The sequence below is a fragment of the Phocoena sinus genome, chromosome X (assembly GCF_008692025.1).
Source record: "Phocoena sinus isolate mPhoSin1 chromosome X, mPhoSin1.pri, whole genome shotgun sequence".
Classification (NCBI taxonomy): domain Eukaryota; kingdom Metazoa; phylum Chordata; class Mammalia; order Artiodactyla; family Phocoenidae; genus Phocoena; species Phocoena sinus.
In genome coordinates this window covers 20,256,491-20,279,211 of record NC_045784.1, presented here as the reverse complement: position 1 = coordinate 20,279,211, position 22,721 = coordinate 20,256,491, and the positions used below count along the sequence as shown (strand labels likewise).

Below are 22,721 nucleotides of genomic sequence, written 5' to 3'. Positions count from 1 at the left end.
ACGAAGTACCACTGGAGTTCAGCTTTATATGTGGTCATTTGTGAATAGCTGGCTACATATACTTAGGGATTCAACTTCTGTTAAACTAAATACCATTTTTTTTTTTTTTTTGGCTGCACCACGTGGCTTGCAGGATCTTAGTTCCCCGACCAGGGACTGAACCCGGGCCATGGCAGTGAAAGCCCGGAATCCTAAACCCCAGGCCACCAGGGAACTCCCATTGTTAATCTAAACATGTAAGTTGTTACTTATAAATTTAGTACAAGCTGTAAATGTAAATTTAGAAAAAAGGAGTAACCAAGGGGCTTTATGTTGTATACAGAGAGTCTGGGGTTCACCGTCCCTACCAGACTCTATAGAAGGTGACTGTGCTCACAACCTATTCTTTCCTGCCACCCTCAAAGGTACAGAGAGGTGAGCCACAGTGGAGTGGTAACAGCCCCGAAACTAGAAATTAGCCTGTCTGGGTTCAAAGACTGAGTTTACCTTTGCTAGCTAGCTGTTTCCTTATCTGTAAAATAAAGAATTCAAAGAGTTCCTGTGAGAATTAAGTGAAATAATACACCTAACCTCCTAACACAATGCCTGGTAGATGGCATGTACTCCATAAATGTCAGTTATTACTCTTGTTACGAGTTTGAGTCAGTCTGACATTTTTGTATATTGGAAAGATAGAGAATAACTGCCTACCTTTTGGCATCAGTGTCTACCAAACACTAAATATCTTTGGACCCTGACATGGATTTTTATATTATTCAAGAAATTACTACTGCAACACAATGTGGTAATAAAACAGTGAACTTTACTGAGAAGTTTCAAACATCATGACCCGAGGAAGTATTTTTCAGTTCAGTTTATCAAAATACTTCAACTTTCCGGCTGGATCTGGGATTATCTGTTAAAGAAAAAAAGCAAATTATTCATTTTAAAAGCCAAAGTATATCAACAGTAGTCTGACATTAGTTGCTTATCTCTTGACTAAAGATAAAGATTATTTTGTGTACCAAATTATATCATATATATTTAGGAAAAACTGGATTTGTCGTGCTAATCTCAGCTCTCCCAGAAGGCAGATAATTTGCTAGTAAATTAACATCTGTACTCAAGCACCTCAAATTTACTTACAGCTCTTCTCTTTGCCACCAGGCTTTCATGGCATCTTCAGGTATGGTGTAAAATCAAACATGTTGAGAGAGCATGGCTACAGATGTTAATGTATTTTTAAAATTATCTGCTGATGAAGTGATGGTATGCTACAACCTGAAAAGGGGGCAGTGGGTTCAAATGGATTGCTTGGAGGTCCAGAACTGTAACCTTTTAATCTCAAACCGCAAAGTAGAAGAAGTACTCTAAAAACAACGTGGGTACCTATTTAGTGAATGGACAAATACTCTGAATGAAAGAAAAAGTGTTTCCTCCTAGAGCGTTACAGCCTTAGAAACCTCCTAGGTTTCTAACTTCTCACAGTAACTGTTACTTGCTAGTTACAGGTAAAGTACATTTATCCCTATATAAAAAAATAACCTTGTACTTTATTGTAATCAGCTTATGATAGTTCTATATGCATTTTCTTCAGCATAAAATAAATGTTACCTCATTTCAGGCATCACTCCAGGAGTATTTTGTCTTTGCCAATGTATAATCTCTCTGCATTCCAATTCAATTCAAGAGTACTTATGGCATAACAACTGGGTGCCAACAGTATGCTGCACGGTGGGGGATCCAGTGGTAACCACCGAAGTCCCCGCCTTGGAGGCTCGTACAAGCACGTGGGGAAGATGTACGTGTACATAACTGCTTTTGGTGCAACACACAAAACTAGGACACAGGCTCTGTGACTCAACAGAGGCTGAGATGGCATCAGGGAAGGCCTCAGAGTGGAAGTAGCATTTAAGTTGGTCTTGAAAGAAGAATTTGGGGAATTTAGGGAAGGGGAGAGAGGTACTCCAGGCTACAGAAAGAAAGACCTGAGCAAAGGCACAAAAGCGTGACAGAGTAGGGCTTAGTTTGGGGAAGGATGAGTCACGTGATTTGGTGGGAGCATAGCATGTGTGCATGTGTGTGTGCGTGTGTGAATCATGGGATGATGACCAGGGAGAGGCAGTGGAACGAGAGAACGCAGAAGCTTGAAGGCTGTGCCCGAGCATGAGGACTTTGTACTGCAGAGCCACTAAGAGGTTCCGGTCTGCAGAATGACATGTGTTGGAGAGGAGAGAAACCGAGGTCGGGGAGACAAATCAGGAGGCCTGTGCAATGGAGATGAAAAATTCATCTGTCTTCAAAGAAACGCCACCACCAAACCTTTTCTGATCCTACACCCCCCCTCCAGCTGTTTTCTTTCCTTCTTTTCCTTCTTGCCCTATCCTCAAACCACCTGCTGCCCTCCCTGTGGTCACGAGGGACTCCACATTGCTCAGTCAACTCATGGGACTCCAACCCTCCGTGCACTGGGACACTGGCGTCCTCTCCCATTCCCACAGCTCAGCGTTCTGCCCGCGCCAACCCTTTCTGCTCCCCCGCCACGCTGAGCTGCTACCGGCCTCAGGGCCTCTGCCCCTGATGCTCTTTCTGCACGGCTCCATGCACGACTGGCTCCCTTTCTTCACTCACGTTTCAGCTCAAATATCATCTGAAAAGTCTTTCCTGACCACTTTATCCCCATCCCAGGCACTGTCTCACCAACTGCCATCAACCTGTTTCTAAAAGCATTGGCCACAGCTGAAATTAGAACGTAACTCTGAGGGCTGGGACATTGGCTGTGGTGTTCAGTAGTAAGTATCATCTGGCTATCATCCAAGTTCGAATAGTTGCCATATAGCAGGTGCCCAAGGAATGTCTGTTGAATGAATGCCCATAAAAACAGAGTAGAATGGTGGTTGCCAGGGGCTGGGGCTGGGGGAGATGGGGAGACGCTGGTCAAAGGGTATAAGCCTTCAGTTTTAGGATGAATAAGTTCTGGGGAGCTGATGCACAGCACGGTTGACTATAGTTAATACTGTTGGTATACCTGAAATTTGCTAGAAGAGTAGATCTTAAGCCTTCTCACCCCACACAAAAAAGGCTAACTGTGAGATGATGGATTTGTTCATTAATCTGATTGTTTTCAACTATAATCTCTTCAAATATTTTCTCAGACCCTTTCTTTTGCTCTTCTTCTGGGACCCCTATAATTCAAATGTTGGTGTGTTTAATGTTCTCCCAGAGGTCTCTGAGACTGTCCTCAATTCTTTTCATTCTTTCTTCTTTCTTCTGCTCTGCAGTAGTTATTTCCACGCTTTTATCTTCCAGGTCACTTATCTGTTCTCCTGCCTCAGTTATTCTGCTATTGATTCCTTCTAGAGAATTTTTAATTTCATTTATTGTGCTGCTCATCACTGTCTGTTTGCTCTTTAGTTCTTCTAGGTCCCTGTTAAACGTTTCTTGTATTTTCTCCATTCTATTTCCAAGATTTTGGATCATCTTTACTATCATTACTCTGAATTCTTTCTCAGGTAGACTGCCTATTTCCTCTTCATTTGTTTGGTCTGGTGGGTTTTTACCTTGCTCCTTCATCTGCTGTGTGTTTCTCTGTCTTCTCATTTTGCTTAACTTAATGTGTTTGGGGTCTCCTTTTCACAGGCTGCAGGTTCGTAGTTCCCATTGTTTTTGGTGTCTGCCCCCAGTAAGCCAGATTTTCTTAAAAGCGTTTAATATACACTGAAGGTTTTGCTTGTGACTGTCTTCTTTGCCCTGAATTGATTCTACCACGTCTCCACTGTCGCCCTCCCCTTTTTTAATGGTATCTTTCTCTGTATACTTGGCTTTAAAATTCACAGCGTCAGGTCCCATATTCTGCTTTCCCAGTTGCAGCTACTCTCCGTTACAGTCCAAAGAATGTCTGTAGTCTTATGAGTTCTGCCTAGCAATGTTTACTTCATTTACAAAATCAAGGGAGTTCTTTTACAAGGAAAGATTATCCTAGGGTTGGCTTTTTTTTTTTTTTTTTGCCCCAGCCATCCTCTTAACAGAAAAATCAATTTGACTTACTGTTTCACTACCAGGTTTCCATCCTGCAGGGCAGACTGAAAGAAACAAAAATTGGCAAAAGACAGTTTAAAAACAGAGTTCAGTTCTCTTTAGCAGCTCTTGTGTTTTCTTTTTCCAAATGAAACTGAAAATAGAGCCTATATTAATGAGAACATTGCTACAGGACAGTTGACTTCTGTTAGCTTACTGGCTTGCAGCCAGAAATTTTAGTCATGGAGCTTATCAGCAGGCAGCTAATCTATTTTCACTTTTGTCAATTATGTTTAGTTACATTTACAATAGAAGAAACCAAATTGAGTGTTCCTGTAATACAGTTGGAAAGTTTGGGAATCTGGTAAACTGAAAGGTCTTGGTACAGCAAAAATTCCTTGAATGTACATTCCCTTAAGCTTATCTGCTATGTCCTGCAGTATTCTGTACTGATGCCATGGTTCACTGTTTGTCGAAAAAGACTTTAACATTATTTGGAAGGTAGGATTTCCCCTTGATTTAGAGTGCACCCTGACTCAGGCACTGAGTTACACGTTTGAAAGGAATATATAACATGTGTTCTATTTTAAGAAGATCTGACCTTTTCCATTTGGCTACTACAAAAACTTGAAGTGAAAGGATGAAATGACAGGTTACCAGTGTGATACTGAATAACCTTAAGGATTTCTGAATTACTTTGAGGAGAAAAAGCTAAATCAAATAATGTAAACATGCAAATAAAACCTACGTTACTAGATACTGCCAGATTGGCAGGTGCATTTTAAGTTTATAGAAACATAATTTGAAAAATTACAGTAGCAGAAACTTCTCTGAGCTTAGCCAAAAGGACTATGAAAATAATATTTTGTCCATCGTATTCAGTTAGTAGAAAATATTAGTGATGTTTTGTTAAAAGCACTTTAAATTATAATTTGATCTGCTCAAAAGACCTAATAATCTGAAAACAATCAGAAGATTTGGAACCATGAAAATTACTTGTAAGATAAGAAACCAAACTAATTATGCTAGTATCTCTCAAACTAAAAAATCAAGAGGCTATGATGGTTAGAAGGGAAGGGCACCTTCTCCATGTTTGTCGGTGTACTGGAATGCTTGAACCAAACGCAGTGTCTCATCCACAGATCTACCCACAGGAAGGTCATTCAGAGTAATCTGTCTTAGGATTCCTTTGTCATCAATAATGAAGAGACCTCTGTAAAACATAAGAATGGTAAAGGTGAGGACATTTGTTCTCAGTCAAGAAAAATATGAGTTAACATGAATCCCTGTACCGCTCACACAGAAGGATGTTATACAGAACCAAAAACTCACTACTTACCTACCTGACTGGTATGCACATGCACACACCCCCATACCCACACTTATCTACTGTATATTTTGGGATTATCACTGTTAAACGGTAGCTTTAATGATTTGTTTTTGTCTATGAAATGTACTGTAGTATTATCAGTTGAATCTTGACGTGTACTAGGTTTGGGATTGTACTGTAAATGAAATGATTAAACTACCTAGCAAAGCTTTCCTTTGGGTGAAGGAGTGATCCATGTTTCTTATCACTGGCTGTTTAGAATGTCTTTGTATTTCCTTTTTCAGTGGTGGAAAAAGACAAAGTCACCAATATGAAGTTGCCTTTCCTTCTGAATCTTTCTATATGTGATTCACTACTAAGGCCTGGGGAATAATGAGATAGTTCGACCTAAAAGACCTGCTATTGAGATCGGGGTGGCACTTTAAGAGTTAAAGTATACTAGAGATAAAAATTGTCAAAGGATTTTACTATCTATTTATTTCAGTCAATATGGATTTCAACCCAATACTTACTTTGGATTAGAAAAGGATCTCGGGTACTAGGGCTAACTGCTTGTGTACAAGTATTAAAATAATGATGAGATATATATATTTAGTAGAAATACATGGCATTACATATCTATTACATGAAATCTTATTCCATAATCATGTTAAACATTACTGAAGTGTTCCTCCTCATTCTACAACAGCTTTTTTGAATGAGCAACTCAACGTCTGAAGTAACTAGGGCTCAATCTCCTTAGACCAGATCAACTTGGCCAAACTCAGGCAAAATTGTTAATTACTACTCATATGGGTATCCTTTCATGTACTACTTTTACAGTTGAAAATTCTCATCAAAGGTGATCAAGTCTGTTCTGAAGTAAGTGACCCTGATGGGAAATTTTGACCTTGCCTCTGTAAGGCACATCATACCAACACACACCACACAAAAACAAATCTGCCTTTTCTTTGGTAGCAAATTGTAGCTTCTGTTTTCTGTTCTGATTGTGTGAACTGCTTCTTTGGTAGACTATGAGACTAAGGCATTTGCCATACTTGGTGTAATATGTATATATGTCTCTTCCACAGAACAGAGACAGGTCATTCTTACAAAAAGTATGAAATTAAAATGGCAACAGACATCTCAATAACAGCCCCAGAAGCTAAAGGTATCAGGGCAATGCTTTCAAATGTCCACAGGAAAATGCCTCTCAATCTAGAATTCTACACCCAGCCACATTATTAATCAAGCATGAGAGCAGAATAAAAACATTTTCAGACACAGAAGGCCCTCAAGCATTTTACCTTCCAATGACCTTGTATTCGGAAGCTATGAGGATGTGCTTCACCATAACAAAGAATTACATAAAGAAGGCAGGCAGGCATGGGAGCCAGAAAATTGGGTATCTGATAGAGAGGAGGTGAAGGAACGTCCCAGGATGCTGGTGCAGAAAGTGCTAGGACAACAGCTATGTAGCAGGCCTAGCGAGCCATCAGTCTGACTGGAAGCAGGAGGATGGAGGAAAAAAACTGACAGAGGAAAAATGCAGTACTTAGAGGGGTTACAATCCAGGTGTGGAATTGAGGAATAATTAGTGATGGATATATAGAAAACTAAGGGAATGAAAGAAATGAAGTAGTTTATTAGCTACAAGAAAATAAACAAATTTGCCACAGGGGAAGGTAATCTTCAGCACACTACACTTAAAGGCTTAGCAGTGAATAATATTTATATAAACACTGAATATTGACTTAATCCAAAACTGTGACACATTATACTGGGAAAATTAATTTGGGGATGATGTAAGAAAGATGAAGTCCTATTTACCATGAAAAATAATACCAAAATTGATATATCCAGATGTATTATATAAGATACTATTTAGAAATATGGAGTCAAATAATGCAAGCAGTAGCTAAAGGGCTGAAAGTAGCTTCCTCCATGAAGCAGGGCTAAGAGTAAGGAGAGGACTGTTTAAGAAAATGTGACTTTTAAAAACTATGTGCATATATTACTTTGATGAAAATAAAAAATTAAAAAAACGAACTTGGTTCAAATCACATAAAATAGCTAATATTAGATAATTTTACTTGGCTAATGTTCAAATAATTCTAAATTTTAAAAGTGCCTCAATCTTTTTAGTGGCATATTTACTCTTCGGGAGTTAACTTAGTAATAAACTCTAGGCAGAAACCATTACAGACTTGGCAAGTACAAAAAAAAAAAAAAAAAAAAAGAGAAAGGAACTTGGTAGTGACACATGATACAATATGGATGAACCTTTTTTGAAAACATTATGCTAAGTGAAAGAGGCTAGTCATAAAAGAGCAGATACTGTAGGATTCCATTTCTATGAAATGTCCAGAATAGGCAACTCGAAAGACATAAAGTAGATTAGTGGTTGTGTAGGGCTAGGGGAGGGGGACTGGGTGAAACGGGGAGCGACTGCTAATGGGGATGGGATTTCTTTTTGGAGCAATGAAAATGTTCTGAAATTGATTGTGGTGATGGTTGCATCACCTGTGAATATGCTAAAAACCACTGAATTGTATGCTTTAAATGGGTGAGTTGTATGGTATGTGAATTGTATCTCAATAAAGCTGTTGTATGAAACCCACAGGATTATAAAATACTGACACCTTCACATAAAACATTAAAAAAACTTAGCACTGCAAAGCAAATCAACAGTATATAAGAAAATTAAAACTGTTTCAAGTTGAAGTTGCCCTTTCTTCCAAAGAATTCTATCAGTATTTATTAACTCAAGTAACTCAATGAGGGTTGTTGGGTAAAATATTTCCTTAATTTTTCCTACTCCAAGGACACAGGTTTGTTAAATAAATACTATGATACTTGTATTTAGAAAAACCATTACTAGAGTCAGTTTGGAAAAGAGGAGAAAGAAATGGACAAACCATTTGGGGACCCGGGTTCATGTCTGGGCTCTGCAATTAACTGTAGTAACTTTGGCTAAGTCCATGGGACTCTGAATCTGTTTTTTATGTAAAATGACAGGGTTGGTCAAAGACCTCTAAATAATCTTCTGGCTCTAACAGTCTGTGACACTCACATAGCTTAAGTTGGGCACTTACCAATTATTTTTAACGGTATCTACAACATTTTTGCAAACAGAGCAAATATTTCTTGATCAAACCTTGTATCTTCTAACTCCATTTCAAGGAGGATTACAAATATATTCATATTTGTCATAATGTAAAACCACTGAAAGATACCTAAGAGTGTGGCCTGAGTCTTCCAGATATACGCCATAGTCCTTTGAGATCTGATGGTTCAAATCTGAAAGAAGTGGAATGCTTATCGGCCCAAGTCCTCCTTGTCTTCGAGGGGTGTTAATCCTGTAACAGAAAATTTACCTTTCAGGGTTAAGTAAATGGCATATATTAAAACAGCACTCTTTCTTCACATATGCACACAAACACACAACACACATTCTCTAACAAAGACAGGCTAATACACATTCTATTTTTCTTGCCTCTCCCTCCCCTTAACAATATATTCATATCCTTTAAACACTAAATATGGAGATATACGTCACATTTTTAATGTACAGACATAATATATGTTACCAATCTCTACTGACAGTCATTTAAACTGATTGCGTTTTTTTTTTTTGCTTTTATAAACACTGCTGGAAAATCCTGATAATTCTCAACTTTGTATACTTGTCTGATTAATTCCTAGAAGTGGAATTATGGATCAAAGGATATGCACTGTCATGAGCATAAGCTTAGAATTGTGATTGCAAGACAAAGCCTTGTGAGATAAGCATGATACAACTGGATGGCATTTTAATATTCTGAGAGACAAGAAACGCCAAGTCCACTTGAAGCAGCAAGGACGCTAGCTGTAATCTGACTCATCAGTCTTCAGATTTAAGTACTCTGCAACTTGAAACTGGAGGATGTGGGTTGGGGCCCTCATGGTAGGACACTGACGTAGCCGTTAGGAAACAGGGAACTGTGGCTCCAGATGTTTGCAGCCGCAGTTCTGACATCCAAGTAGAAATCTCTGGTTGATATGAAACCTATCCAGCTGAGAATGTATCCCCCAAAATTCCTTGGGAAAGCAATCCCAAATTATTTGGGATGACATAACTTTCTCCTTAGTGGATTTGTGTTTCAATCCTGCAAAGATTTAGAATTACTATAGAAATGATGAAGCAAATTCAAACCATAGTTTTAATATTTTTATATTAAGAAATAATCAGTATATATTTGTATACTAAATTATAATGTTTAAGAGATTTGGCATGTTAAAATAACAGATTCACTTTATGATTCCAATTCGAAATGTGTAATCTGAAATTTTAGTTTATAACTAGTAAAGAAACATTTTAAAAGGACTTAAGACACACCTATTTATTTATTAGATTTGCAAGAATTAAGTCCTTGGGAAAGTTTGTCTGAAAACTGAGATGCTTAAATATATTAAATATATAACTGCATCTTAAAATACTTAAGAGAATCAATTACTTAAGGAAATGTAAATTAAATTTAAATTGTAGCTCCTGAACCAATTAAACTTTTACTTACATATACACATACATATATGTGTGTATGTATAATTTACAATTATAATTTATATACATTTACAGTTATATACACAAATATATCCATGTATATATATTTATATACATAATTGTAAATGGAGAAAAACCTGTTTTGACTTTGTTACTTTAATGAATTGAATGTTAAATTTTAAAAGCAAAATAATTCTGCACAATCTTTATTGTGCAAAAATTTTGTGAACAAAATTATGGATGCTATTAAAAACTCACATTAGGGACTTCCCTGGTGGCGCAGTGGCTAAGAATCCGCCTGCCAATGCAGGGGACATGGGTTCGAGCCCTGGTCCGGGAAGATCCCACATGCCACAGAGCAACTAAGCCCGTGCTCCACAACTACTGAGCCTGAGCTCTAGAGCCCATGAGCCACAGCTACTGAGCCTGCGTGCTGAAGCCCGCGAGCCTACAGCCCATGCTCCGCAACAAGAGATGCCACCGCAGCGAGAAGCCTGCGTACCACAACGAAGAGTAGCCCCCGCTCGCTGCAACCAGAGAAAGCCCGTGCTCAGCAACGAAGACCCAACACAGCCAAAAATAAATAAATAAATAAATTTATAAAACAAAACTCACATCAACATGAACATTTCAATGTTTGAAACATGTTGCCTAACTGCTCTCCAGAAATGCTGAATCAACTGTGTTTGTGTAAGTACCATTTCTTCACACCTTTATCAACATTGGATGAAATTCTTAAATATTTGAACTCTTGGCCAGACAGAGGAAAAGAATGGCATCTCTTGTCATTTTATTGTAAATTCTCTGCAATTAATTAGGCAGAGCATCTTTTCACGTTTAATGAATTTTTAAAAATTATTTAAAGCATTAATTTAAAAAATCATTGCTTCTTAAAAAGTAATGATAAAAGCTATTTTGAGTTTGACTTAATACTAGACAACTGGGTAACAGAGAGACATAGTATTTTAGATTTTATTTCTCCAGATTAAGGTTACCCAATTTATGATAATAAAGTAATCATACAATTCAGTGGTTTCTGCTATGGATATTACATCTTTTGAATTTAACTTTTTTTTCCCCAAATTTGCAATGTCCTATAAAATCCTTAAGCATTTTTACTGTACCTTCATTGAACTAGCAGCTCTCAGATAAATTTCTTCCTGAACTGTCTGATAAATAACTATATTCCTGTCATACAAGTACCATGCACTAACTGATTGTGCCACTGGAGCGCCTCTATATTCCTGTCATGTTAAGAGTTGTCTGCCCATAATTTAAGAGTATGTCCATTTTTTCCCCTACAAATACTAAGTTTAAGATACTGACCAGGCCAAATGGGTAAACTGTGAATCAACAGAGCATGCTACCACTTCAGTATTTATCGATCTGAATTCCTCAATTCTATCACCAAAGGCGATGATTTCAGTTGGACACACAAAAGTGCTGAAAGTTAAAAAAAAAAATTATTCTCAGAATACACATATACTTAGTTTCAAATGATTTTGTTTTTGTAAACACCTTTAGTATATAAAAACACACATGAAGAACAATTTTGTATATGAAGCTTCTCAAGATGGGAGTAGTCTAAAAAAATGGTTATTTGATCAAATCTTATTTAATTTAAAAAGTACAGAGTTCCCAATTACATCTTGATAAACTTTACTTTTATAACTTAATGGATCAGTGGTCAACCAACGTTCTCGTCTCCCTTATGGCAGCATCCCCCATTTTATTAGCTTTTATTCAATAATACTTTATATAGTGCTTTATAGCTTTCAAAGGATCAATACAAATTTTACATTGTTTCACTATTATTTTTTAACCTTCCTATGCCAACCCTATGAGCTAGATGCATCTATCTCTATTTTGGAGATGAGGAAATACTCTCCCACCCCTCTCCCTTTCTTGATAAGAAAAGGTCCTTGATAAGAAGGTCCTCTTCTACTTACTACCTCGTCTCCCAGTCCTGTTGTCAGAAGGGCACATTTAGAGAATATTACCTTAGGGTAGTATTTTTCAAGCAGTGTTAGGGACTCCTTAAGCCAATTTATTGAGTTCCAACCAACATTTTAAAAAAGTGAAATAGAAAGTATGATCACACATATATCACACACAGTAAGGGTAAGTTATAAAGCATATATATTTATATATAAGTGCATATATATGTGTGTATTCAGGAGTGATATTAAAAATATTTAACCACCTTAACTCAAGGTTGGCTTTAGCTCTCTCTGGAGGTTTCTGAAAGGGACTAGGTGGGAGGGGCAACTTGGGGAGGGCGTTGGTATGGAAGTTGTTCAGTATTTTAAGGAGCATGAACTATACCGGTGCATACAGACTAAATATTACCTTGTATGTATAAGTGTATTGGGCGGCAATGAAAAATATATTTCCTACCATGTGTCATCGTCAAGAAAGTTTGAAAAATAGACTTACAGGACAACAAGTTCCTACCACAGCCCAATACAGGCTTTTCAAATGTTTCAGTTGTTCGAGTGGAGGACTGCCATATGCAAGCAGACAATTCTAATCCAGGTTATGTCCCTGGAAACCTGGCCTATGAATGTATTTTTAATATTTTCCAAAAGGTAGGAATGATCGGCCCCTGCCCTCCTTCCTATTATTCCAAGAAATGCTACCTAGAGACACACTGGCCCAACTTAAAGTTTAGGCAGAAAACTGAAATTCTTCAGAATCTCGGCAGAATTCTGACTTTCTTCCTTGCAGACTGTGGCAAATGTCCCAGGATTCTTCCTTCTCTAACCAGGCCCAGTCCGGCAGGCATTACACAGAAACAACAGAAAGAAGCTCTCTCAGCTCCTTGCCCCAGAAGACCACTGCTAACATCATGCTCTAATTAGATATATCTTATTCATTATGGAGTTTTAAATAACACTGGAGAAACGGCATATTTGTCTATGTTCCACTAATTTCAAAATTCAGGTTTAGCATCAAATATATTTAATATATGTGTTGCTTTTCAGTTTTACAGCATGAATTTAGAAGGCCTATCGTTTTATATATATTAAAATTTCTACTTCTGGTTTCTATTTGAAGTTAAGTTATATAATACATTTTAGCTAGTCAAGCCATAGTACAAGTTGATTAGAAAGAAGCAAGTTCTTACTAATTTAAAATATTACATATTATGCAGATTCATGATTTGTTTTAGCCTCAATGTACAAATTTTGATGAGAATTCGATTTGGATTTAGAGTAGGGGTCAGCAAACTTCAGTTCAGAGTCCAAATCTGGCCTATCTTATTTTTTGTAAATAAACTTTCAACGGAGCACAACAACACTCATTCATTATTGTCTATGACTGTTTTGTGCTTCAAAGGCAAAGTTGAGTAGTTGCAATGAAGATCACTTCGAGACTAAAATATTTACTATATGGCCCTGTACAGAAAAACTTTGCTGACCTCTGGCCTAGAGACAACCTAAAGATATGAGCTTAAGTATATCCTCCCTGCAAGTTTAAAATATATTTACTTAGTTCTAGATTACTCCTAATGTAAAAACGACCTTAATATACAGTGGCAAAGACAGAAGAATCTTCTATTTACTTTTGTAACCAAAAAATATATTCAAACAAAAAAGATAAAAGTTGGGATAACTCTCTTTGGTATCTTTTCACTTTCATGGAATTTGAAAAACACTCAAAGTTAAATCCTCAATGTGACTAAAGTTCCAAGAGTATTTACTTTGAGTCAACTTTCTATCTACAAAAGTGCTCACTGCCAGAGTTAAAGTAAGAGAACTACCCCCATAACCATAATTTATATTAATAGGTATTATTCCTTAAGCATATCCAGTATTTTCAGGAAAATGTTCAAATCACAGAAAAGCAACAGATGTAGCAAAGAATAAAAATAGTAAAACCACAGTTAAATGGCATCACCAGAGAAAAAGGCATATAAACATTCAAGTTAACAGAGAAACAGATTTGTGGCATAAGTCTTGCAATTAAATGCTTTCTAAAATATTCTCAGTCCATTTTCTTGCCTTAGTAAGTATAGCTTAATGAATATAAATGTGGCTTTCCTCTAATGATTACATTTTGATAACACAATCATGTAGATATAAGTACTGGGATCAATGGTTTATGATTCTGAAATATATTCAAGATGTTACCTTCTTGAAAAAACTCATCTCAGTTTTCCCTTTAAGAACAAGTGCTAAATAAAATAATTTCTAACTATTTGATGTTGTTGAATAATGACTGATAATGACTGAGGTTTTACTAGGTGCTATGTACATGTATTACTTACAAATCAAGTGGGTAGAAGAAAAAAACCAGGTATTTCCCACGATAATCAGTTAACTTCAGCTCCTTAAATTCTCCATTTATCACAGCTGTTCCTTCCCAATAAGGTGCTGGCTTGGAAACTAAGAAAGAAAAATATATGATGTTCTTTTCTATTTACAATAGCCCGGAGATGGAAACAACCTAAGTGCCCATCATTGGATGAATGGATAAAGAAGATGTGGCACATATATACAATGGAATATTACTCAGCCATAAAAAGAAACGAAATTGAGCTATTTGTAATGAGGTGGATAGACCTAGAGTCTGTCCTACAGAGTGAAGTAAGTCAGAAAGAGAAAGACAAATACCGTATGCTAACACATATATATGGAATTTAAGAAAAAAAATGTCATGAAGAACCTAGGGGTAAGACAGGAATAAAGACACAGACCTACTAGAGAATGGACTTGAGGATATGGGGAGGAGGAAGGGTAAGCTGGGACAAAGTGAGAGAGAGGCATGGACATATATACACTACCAAACGTAAGGTAGATAGCTAGTGGGAAGCAGCCGCATAGCACAGGGAGATCAGCTCGGTGCTTTGTGACCACCTAGAGGGGTGGGAGGGAGGGAGACGCAAGAGGGAAGAGATATGGGAACATATGTATAACTGATTCACTTTGTTATAAAGCAGAAACTAGCACACCATTGTAAAGCAATTATACTTCAATAAATATGTTAAAAAAAAAAAAAAAAGACCTGCTTACATTTTCCCTCTACCTTGAAGCTTTGGCAGATCGCCTCAGAGCTTTTTCCCGCAGCTGCACGTATGAGCTCTTGTGGTCTACACAGATCATTTATTGGGCCTTTATCATTAATGCCTAAGTATAAGTAGGTTTTTTTGGCATTAGTTTTTCTCTCTATTCAGGTGGCAAACTTCCTATGGTGGGCAAGGATCCTGAGTTTTAAAATCACCCCCACCTTCTACTATGTGCCTTATTTGTTGTGTATACAGAATAGAAACTAGTGTTTTGATTGATTGCAAGAAGGGATTAGAAATACCCTGAACATTTCACACAAACGTTCGTGTTCTCTGAGTCTAGCTTGAACCCTGCTTAAACTGAAGTGTTAGGTGTTTACTCCTACCCCATATGTACAGTGCTACTCAAAGAGTAGCCTGCAGACGCCTGGTGGGGCGTGATCTGTTGGCTAGCAGTCCCTGCCCAGATAAGGAGTTGCATCACAATGTGAATAGACTATGTCACTAAGCACACTGTAGAGTTCAGCTGACTTTTTTGTTTTTTATTTTTTGTTTTTAGATTTATAAGAATAATCTTTTATTTCATCATTGAGAAATATTTTCTATTTTGCAAGGTAATTTATAAAGAGGCCAAGTTTCTAGATCCAAAGTGGTTATTTTCCTAAGGATGTATTTCAGGAAATACCAGAGGATTGCTTGCTTTCATTTTACTGTAGTTGAAAACATATTTTTAGTAAAATGGAGTAAAAAACACCCCCCCCCAAAAAAAATATGTAATACATGATTCCTTATCTTGAGCCAGAAATATCTTGATATGATTTGGTAAAGGCTAGGAGGGAGAATTAGATAGCAGAAGGATACAGAACTATATATGCTTTATATACATTACTTAAAATGCTACTCAAGTGTGAGTTTATAATTGTAACAATGTGTTACAGGGACTTTCCTGGTGGTCCAGTGGTTAAGACTCCCTAGTCGGGGAACTAAGATCCCACACGCCCTGTGATGTGGTGTGGCGTGGCCAAATAAATAAAATGAAATAAAATAAATCTTCTATAATAAATTAACTATAATTAAAAAAAATAATGTGTTACAATGATAGTCCTTAATGATTTTAGCATATTGGGAAAACCAATAAAACTGAAAAATTCTGTTCTGAAAACCTTGATTTTGGAAATTTTGGGTTCTTTTTTCTTTTTTAAACACTGATAGAATACTTTATTGTTATTATCTGGCTTAGCAAATTGGGAAAGATTTGTTAAATGATAACACAATGTTGGCAAGGTGGTGGAAAGGCAGGCCCTCATATCCTGGATATGGCTTGCTTGCTTGCTTTTTTTTTTTCCTTGGGAAATTTTGGGTTCTTGATTTAAGAACTGCAGTGCTAGTTCAAAAAAAAAACTGTCATCAGTTTATAGAGCAAAAAGAATGCAGTATGCTAAGATCTATAAATGGAATTCCCAAAGCAAACCCTTGCATGTATTAAAAAACAAACAAAAATTGTCCCGAATATAAATCATATAATTAATAAAGCAAATGCAGAGCAGTATAAAGAAGAATATTTAAATCCCCTCTCCCCATAACCCCCATAATTTAACTACTGTTAACATTTTGATGTCTTTCCTTCCAGTCTTTTTTAAACACATAAATTTGGATCACGTTGTGCCCCACTTTTTTTTTTTTTTCCGGTACGCGGGCCTCTCTCTGTTGTGGCCTCTCCCGTTGCGGAGCACACGCTCTGGACGCGCAGGCTCAGCGGCCATGGCTCACGGGCCCAGCCGCTCCGTGGCATGTGGGATTTTCCCGGACCGGGGCACGAACCCGTGTCCCCTGCATCGGCAGGCAGACTCTCAACCCCTGTGCCACCAGGGAAGCTCTGTGCCCCACTTTTTAAAAAAGGGAGCAGTAGATCATGAAGTTTTTCATGTTACTAAAAATTATTTGAAAGTCTGAACTTAATAATGCCATAACATTCCATTTTATGAGTGAAAAGTCCTTGTAATTTTAATTCTAGATGAGCCTACACATGAGAGAAATATAGCAAATACCTAAAACTTGAAAAGGTTTGCTGGTAGAAGGAAATCTATTATTACTACTATTTTTTGCTTCCGTGTGCAGACTTGGATGGGATTTGTTATGAAAAATATATGCAATGCCAGTAAACACTTAACTGGCTGACATATTTCAAAATATCTTCCCAGGCAAGTAAAACCAATGGGACTTGGAAATACGATTTTAGAAGTGCAACACTAGCTTTTTTAAAAACAAAAATCTAAAGATAACTTTCAGTAGGAAAGAACTGCAGATGTTTAAGGAGGCGAAACAGTTTTTCTCATTTATCACTCCCACTCCATCCTAAGGCATAGCAACGTGCATTTTAACACTGGGGATTCATAATTGTGAAGCACTACTTTTTTTCACTGAACCTGGGCAAGGAGCATTCTGTAACTGTACCACAAAAGCCAAATACACATCTTCAGAATGCCAAATGGTAAGTAGGAAAAGCAAGTTGCTTAAAAGCGAGTAAGGGGGCTTCCCTGGTGGCGCGGTGGTTGGGAGTCCGCCTGCCGATGCAGGGGACTTGGGTTTGTGCCCCCGTCCCGGAGGATCCCACGTGCCGCGGAGCAGCTGGGCCCGTGAGCCGTGGCCGCTGAGCCTGCGCGTCCGGAGCCTGTGCTCCGGAGCGGGAGAGGCCACAACGGGGAGAGGCCCGCGTACCGCAAAAAAAAAAAAAAAACCGAGTAAGGGACAGTCTTTATCCTTTAGCCCCTAGCCACTTTTTTGGGGCTAATCTTAACATCCAGATGCAGCAGGCCACAACTTTCTCAGTATCTACTTAGTCTGATGTGTCCTTCCTGAAAGTGGCCATTAGTTGTGTACACTGGACAGAAATGCAAATAATCAAAAGCCAAATTGGCAGGACACAAATTTGCCACGAGGTTTATCATCAACCCAAATGCATTACTTCTAACCTCCCTTTTCCCATTTCCGTACAAAGAGCCTCCAAAGTACACCCTGTAAACAAGCTCCTCATTTCTGAGAAACACAAAGGATACCCATTAACTACACAGGTCTTTGGGAAGGTGGCTTTTAATAGTCTTCTTTATAAGATGCAACAACAATCAAAGAAAAAAGAAAAATGAAACGCTTGCCCTCCTGAGCATTTTGTTTAGCCGCTTTTCTGTTTAATCAAACTGTCTGTGAATCATTATTCAACTTATCAATGCATTCTTCCCCGAAATCGCAGAACAGACGCGACGTGCTGCAGGCTCTTTGCGATGTTTGAGGAAGTGTTTCAGTTTGCACAACATCCTCGTCGCCTGCAAGCCCCGGACCAGTGCCATCCTCTTTCCCTCATCTGTGGCTTCGGGGGTAACCACTACTTCTTCCAAAATCTGATTAGTGGAACCATCCCTTTCTTCCCACCTCGCACCCCCTTCCATCCCCCCCACCCCCCAAGGAGAGAGCCAGGCTCTCCCTGGGACCGAAGGCAGCCCAGGGGGTGCCGCCCAAGCCAGACCCCCGGGTAGCCACCGTAACCAGGGTACACGTGTCTCCTGGCCCTCCCCACCTCCCGCCTCCCTCTGCCACCGGTCACCCCGCCTTGGCGGGGCACCACCTACTCTTGGCTTTGCTGAGGTGCAGGGAGTGGTCGGCGACCGAAACCCGGGACGCCTCCCCCGGGTACACTTGTCCACCCGCGTAGAAGTGGCACTCCTCTTCGCGGGTTCGGGGCCTCTCCTCCGCCTCCAAGCCCCGTAGAGCTTTGGCCGGCAGCAGGAACAGCAGCAGCGGCAGCAGCAGTAGCTTTCGGCTCCGGCCAGGGGCCGAAGTCGTCGCGGGTAGCGGCGGCCGCCGCGCCTCCATGACCACGCGAGGATAGTCGCACGTCCCTTGGCTCGAGAGCTACTTCTCCCGCCGCCAGGTAGTTACAATCCCGCGCCGGACACCCGCGAGAGACGAAGCGCGGCCTAGAGAAAGCTGCCCCGCCTCCTCACTCCCCCGGCCCCTCCCCGCTCCCCGTGTCCCTCGCTTCCCGGGCTCCCCCACCCCCCCCACCCCGCCCCGCCACATGGGCGTCAGCCCCGCCTGCTCCGCTCCTGCAGGCGTTTGCGCATGCGCCCTGGGGCGGGCCAACGCTGGGAGCTTAGACTAACTCTGCAGAGTGTGGCATCGCCTGTGACTCCTGTGCTCCCGCCCTTGCTCTGGGCTAGACGTCCTTACACGTCATCTCTTCCACAAAGCCTCGCCACCGCACACCATCCCCGCAAAAAAGTGAGACGAACTTTTCTGCCTCCGAATAGCTTTCACTTTATACTTCTAACAGTACTTGTTTCTTCCTTGAAGTGGTCTGTGTGAACAGCGCCATGACTCCCCGCCCCCCCATCCCCGCCCTTAGTTGCAGCCCAAGTCTTGGGAGAATTTGGAGAAGAAAGGCCTAACCATTTACTCTCCTTCAGCAGGCAAGGCAAACAGGCAGTTTTGTGACTTAAGCCTGTCTTAAAGGTGTCTTTTTTTTTTAAACACTTGAAAAGTTCCCAGAAAACCAAACTTTGTTCCAGCACAGTATAGTTCCATCTTCAGATAATTACCCCATCACTTTACAGGGGTCTTCAGCAGCCTTTATGCCCCCAGGGTCCCTTCTGTCTTCCTGTGAGCTCTTGTCATCTTTCTGAATCCCACGAAATCCATCCAATAGTTTGTGTTTCCTCTAGACCGTCAGCTCCCTGGGGTCAAAATCAATGTGGAATTCATCTTTGTTTCCCAAGTCACCTAGCGCAAGGTTAGTGCCTGCCCTTGTAAGCCCTTGATTTTGTAAATAACACCTAATGTTCCCCACAGCCAGTCATAGTTTCAAGTTGCTTTCACATGTTTTATCCTTACTCCTTGTGACAACCCTTTCCAAACTCATCCCTCACCCTAGTTCTGCCCATTATAGGACCCGGAAGAGTTTGATGGGCTTGTGGCCCGAAGGCCCTTGGCTCCAGCCTCCGTCTCTCCCGAGACTCTCCACCCCACAGGCGTTTGCGTCTGTGCCCTGGGGGCAGGCCCAGGATGCCCAGCGACGCCTAACTCAGTATAGCATTTTGTGACGTTGATGGCGACAGGTCTCGTGCTCCCTCCCCTCTTCGCCTTCGCCCTCAGCAATGTTTTAGGGCCTCTTCATTCTTCCAGGCTCATCTCTTTCACATAACTTCGCCAGAGACTGGTCCCCCGCCATTGCTGTGATAGTCTTCCCGCCATTGCCAGTGACTGGTCGTGCAGTCGCAGTACTGTTTTAGACCCTCTCATCCTTCCGCGCCTCCTTCTCCTACAGAGTCTCACTACCACACACCATCCCCCCCCAAACCACCCCCTCCCCGAAAACCTGAAAGTAACCCTTCTGCCTCTGAATGGCTTGCATTTTATACGTTTAACAGATACTTATTGTCCTTTTCCTGCAGTGAGCTTGGCGAACGGTGCCATGACTGGCTGTAGTCCTTTTAAGTACTGGGAAGACTTAGAGAAGAAAAGTCTAACCTGAAAAGCAATATCTTGAGACCATTTATTGTCTTCCAAAGGGAAAGAAGCTCAGGCAGGAAAGTCACAGTTTGGTGACTTCAGGCTGTCTCAAGATGTGTATTATTTTTTTTTAAATCAAGACTTGATAAGTTCCCACAAAACCCTTTCTCCCAGGCGTGATATTGTTCCATCTTCTGACAATTACCCCATCACTCACCCATTTGCTAAGATGGCAGATGAGAACTGAGGGGAGAAACACAACACACACCAGAAAGACGGAAGCCATCGGCAGCCTTTATGCCCCCAGGGTCCATTCTATTTTCCTGTGAGCTCTTGTCATCTTTCTGAATCCCACAGAAGCCATCCTAACAGTTTCTTTCCTCTATTACACAGTCTGCTCCTTGGGGTCAAAATCGATGTCGAATTCATCTTTGTTTCCCAAAGCACCTGGCACAAGGTGAGCATTTGCTATTGTAAACACTTGATTTTGTAAATAACACCTAATGTTCCTGATAGCCTGTCATAGTTTCATGTTGTTTTCACATATTATATCCTTATTCTTTGTGGCAACCCTTTGAGGCAGATAGGAAACCTGCCCTTTACAAACTCATCCCTCAGCCCAGTCCTGCCCATTACATGCTCTGCTTTTTGTTTCCTGACCTCTGTTTCCTGTGGGCAAAGGAGGAAGCCACCTCTCTTTTGCTGAGGGGGGTAGGCGGGGGGTGGGGGGAAGCACGTCCTTACCCATAGCATTGTCTGTCAATTCTTCACTTTCCATGGTCCTGTAGCTAGGAGTCCTCGGGTGAGGTGGCCCTCGCACCTCCCCTTCTTCTCCTTCTCTGGCCTCCAGTTCTAAGGGGAAGGGGAATGGGGCCCAGGGGATTCAGGACTCAGTCCCAGGGACTCGGCTCAGGCCTGTACCCCGAGGCCGTCTTCGGTGATCCATGTTGATCATTGGACAAGCAGCCACAGAGCCTCAGTGAATTCTAGGCCCTGAGCTGGGTCTCTTAGTTTAGGAACTGGGAGAGGAAACTCGTGGAGAGTGTTATTTCCTGACACCTCTGCCCTGGGCTGAGCTGAGGTGCCCCAGTTGGCAGCAAGGGCTGCCCAGCAAATGGGCCCCAGTGAACCTCCCAGGCACAAACCGCACTCCTCGCTGGAATCCCTTGGCAGCTGACATTCTGGGTGGCAGTTGCTCTGAATCCTTATGTCCAGTGATAGTCCCCGTGTGCCTGCCTCCCGCGGGTAGACATTGTGCTTTCACTGTGGCAGTCACAGGGAGGCTCAGGGCAGGGCCCTTCCCCCAAGACACTCACCATCCAGCTGGAGTCAGCTGCCCATATTAATAACACAAAACCATCAGACACAGGGAGGTGGTTCTGTGTATATAGAAACACGTGCGGAGCTTAAAAACATTCGAGTGTATGGACCGAGCCCTAGAAATGATGATTTAAGTGATGTTTGTGGGGCAGGGTGGAGGCGGTCTCAAGCGTCTGTGGTTTCACAAATGATGTGTCTGGTTAAGAACCACCGCTGATAGAGGTTAAGAGCACAAGTGGTGGACTCAGCTGTTTCTAGGTTCCAATCTGAGCTCTGCCACCTATTGGCCTTATGGCCTGGGGAAGTTAATTTAACTTCTCTGAGCCTTAGTTTCATCTGCAGATGGGAGTCATTAATACCTTCCCCATGTTGTGAGACTGAAATGATATGAGTTTCATGATATAAGTGTGAAAGCTAACTTGGAGTGTGGGCCAGACTTAGGGACTCACTTCTAATGCATATGACGGGAGGAATGCTTTGTGACTTCTGACTCAAGGTCAGAAAAAAGATAGTATCTGTCTTTATTTACATTACTCATTCTGCTGGAAGACTTATTGTCCAAAAAGTTTTTTTGAGATAAAATTCACAAAGCATGTAATTTATCATTTAAAAATATATAATAAATTCAGTGGTTGTTAGTATTGTCACAGTGTTGTGCTTTGTGCTTACCACTATCTAATTCCAGAACATTTCCATCACCCCAAAAAAGAAACCTCATTTCTGTTAGTGGTTAATTCCTCCTTCCCCCCAGCCCCTGGCTATGACTAATCTATTTTTTGTCGTATAGATTTGCCTATTTTGGACATTTCATATAAATAGAATCATATAACATATGTCCTTTCATGTCTGGCTTCTTTTACTTAAGTATAATGTTTTCAGGGTTCATCTCTCTTGTAGCATGTATTAGTACTTCATTCCTTTTTTTTTCTTGTGATAAAATATACATAACATCATACTTACTATTTTAACCATTTTTTAAATCTCTTTATTTATTTTCATTTATTTATTTTTTTTGGCTGCGGCATGCGGGATCTTATTTCCCC

General features: G+C 40.3%; 1 protein-coding gene across 3 annotated transcripts; it reads right to left on the bottom strand.

Moving 5' to 3' along the window:
* Positions 1 to 780: 780 nt before the first annotated feature.
* PRDX4 (peroxiredoxin 4) lies at positions 781 to 18,856 on the bottom strand. Of its 3 annotated transcripts, XM_032618739.1 has the most exons (7): positions 18,480 to 18,847; positions 14,119 to 14,236; positions 11,175 to 11,291; positions 8,542 to 8,664; positions 5,079 to 5,209; positions 4,027 to 4,061; positions 781 to 895 (listed from the first exon to the last, which is right to left on the bottom strand). In XM_032618739.1, the coding sequence occupies exons 1-7, from the start codon at positions 18,721 to 18,723 to the stop codon at positions 845 to 847; spliced, it is 819 nt and encodes a 272-aa protein (XP_032474630.1). In that variant the 5' UTR covers positions 18,724 to 18,847; the 3' UTR covers positions 781 to 844. The 3 variants fall into 3 exon arrangements, with proteins under 3 accessions (XP_032474630.1, XP_032474629.1, XP_032474631.1); XM_032618738.1 differs by having other exon boundaries at positions 781 to 4,061; positions 18,480 to 18,856; XM_032618740.1 differs by lacking the exon at positions 11,175 to 11,291.
* Between the last annotated feature and the right edge of the window lie 3,865 nt (positions 18,857 to 22,721).

Coding starts and splice junctions, on each gene's coding strand:
- PRDX4 (XM_032618738.1), bottom strand. CDS start 18,723: ATGGAGGCGCGGCGGCCGCCGCTACCCGCGACGACTTCGGCCCCTGGC. Junction 11,292..14,118: donor TTCTTCTACCCACTTGATTT/GTAAGTAATACA, acceptor TTTAACTTTCAG/CACTTTTGTGTGTCCAACTG. Junction 4,062..5,078: donor CACCGACAAACATGGAGAAG/GTGCCCTTCCCT, acceptor TGTTTCTTTCAG/TCTGCCCTGCAGGATGGAAA.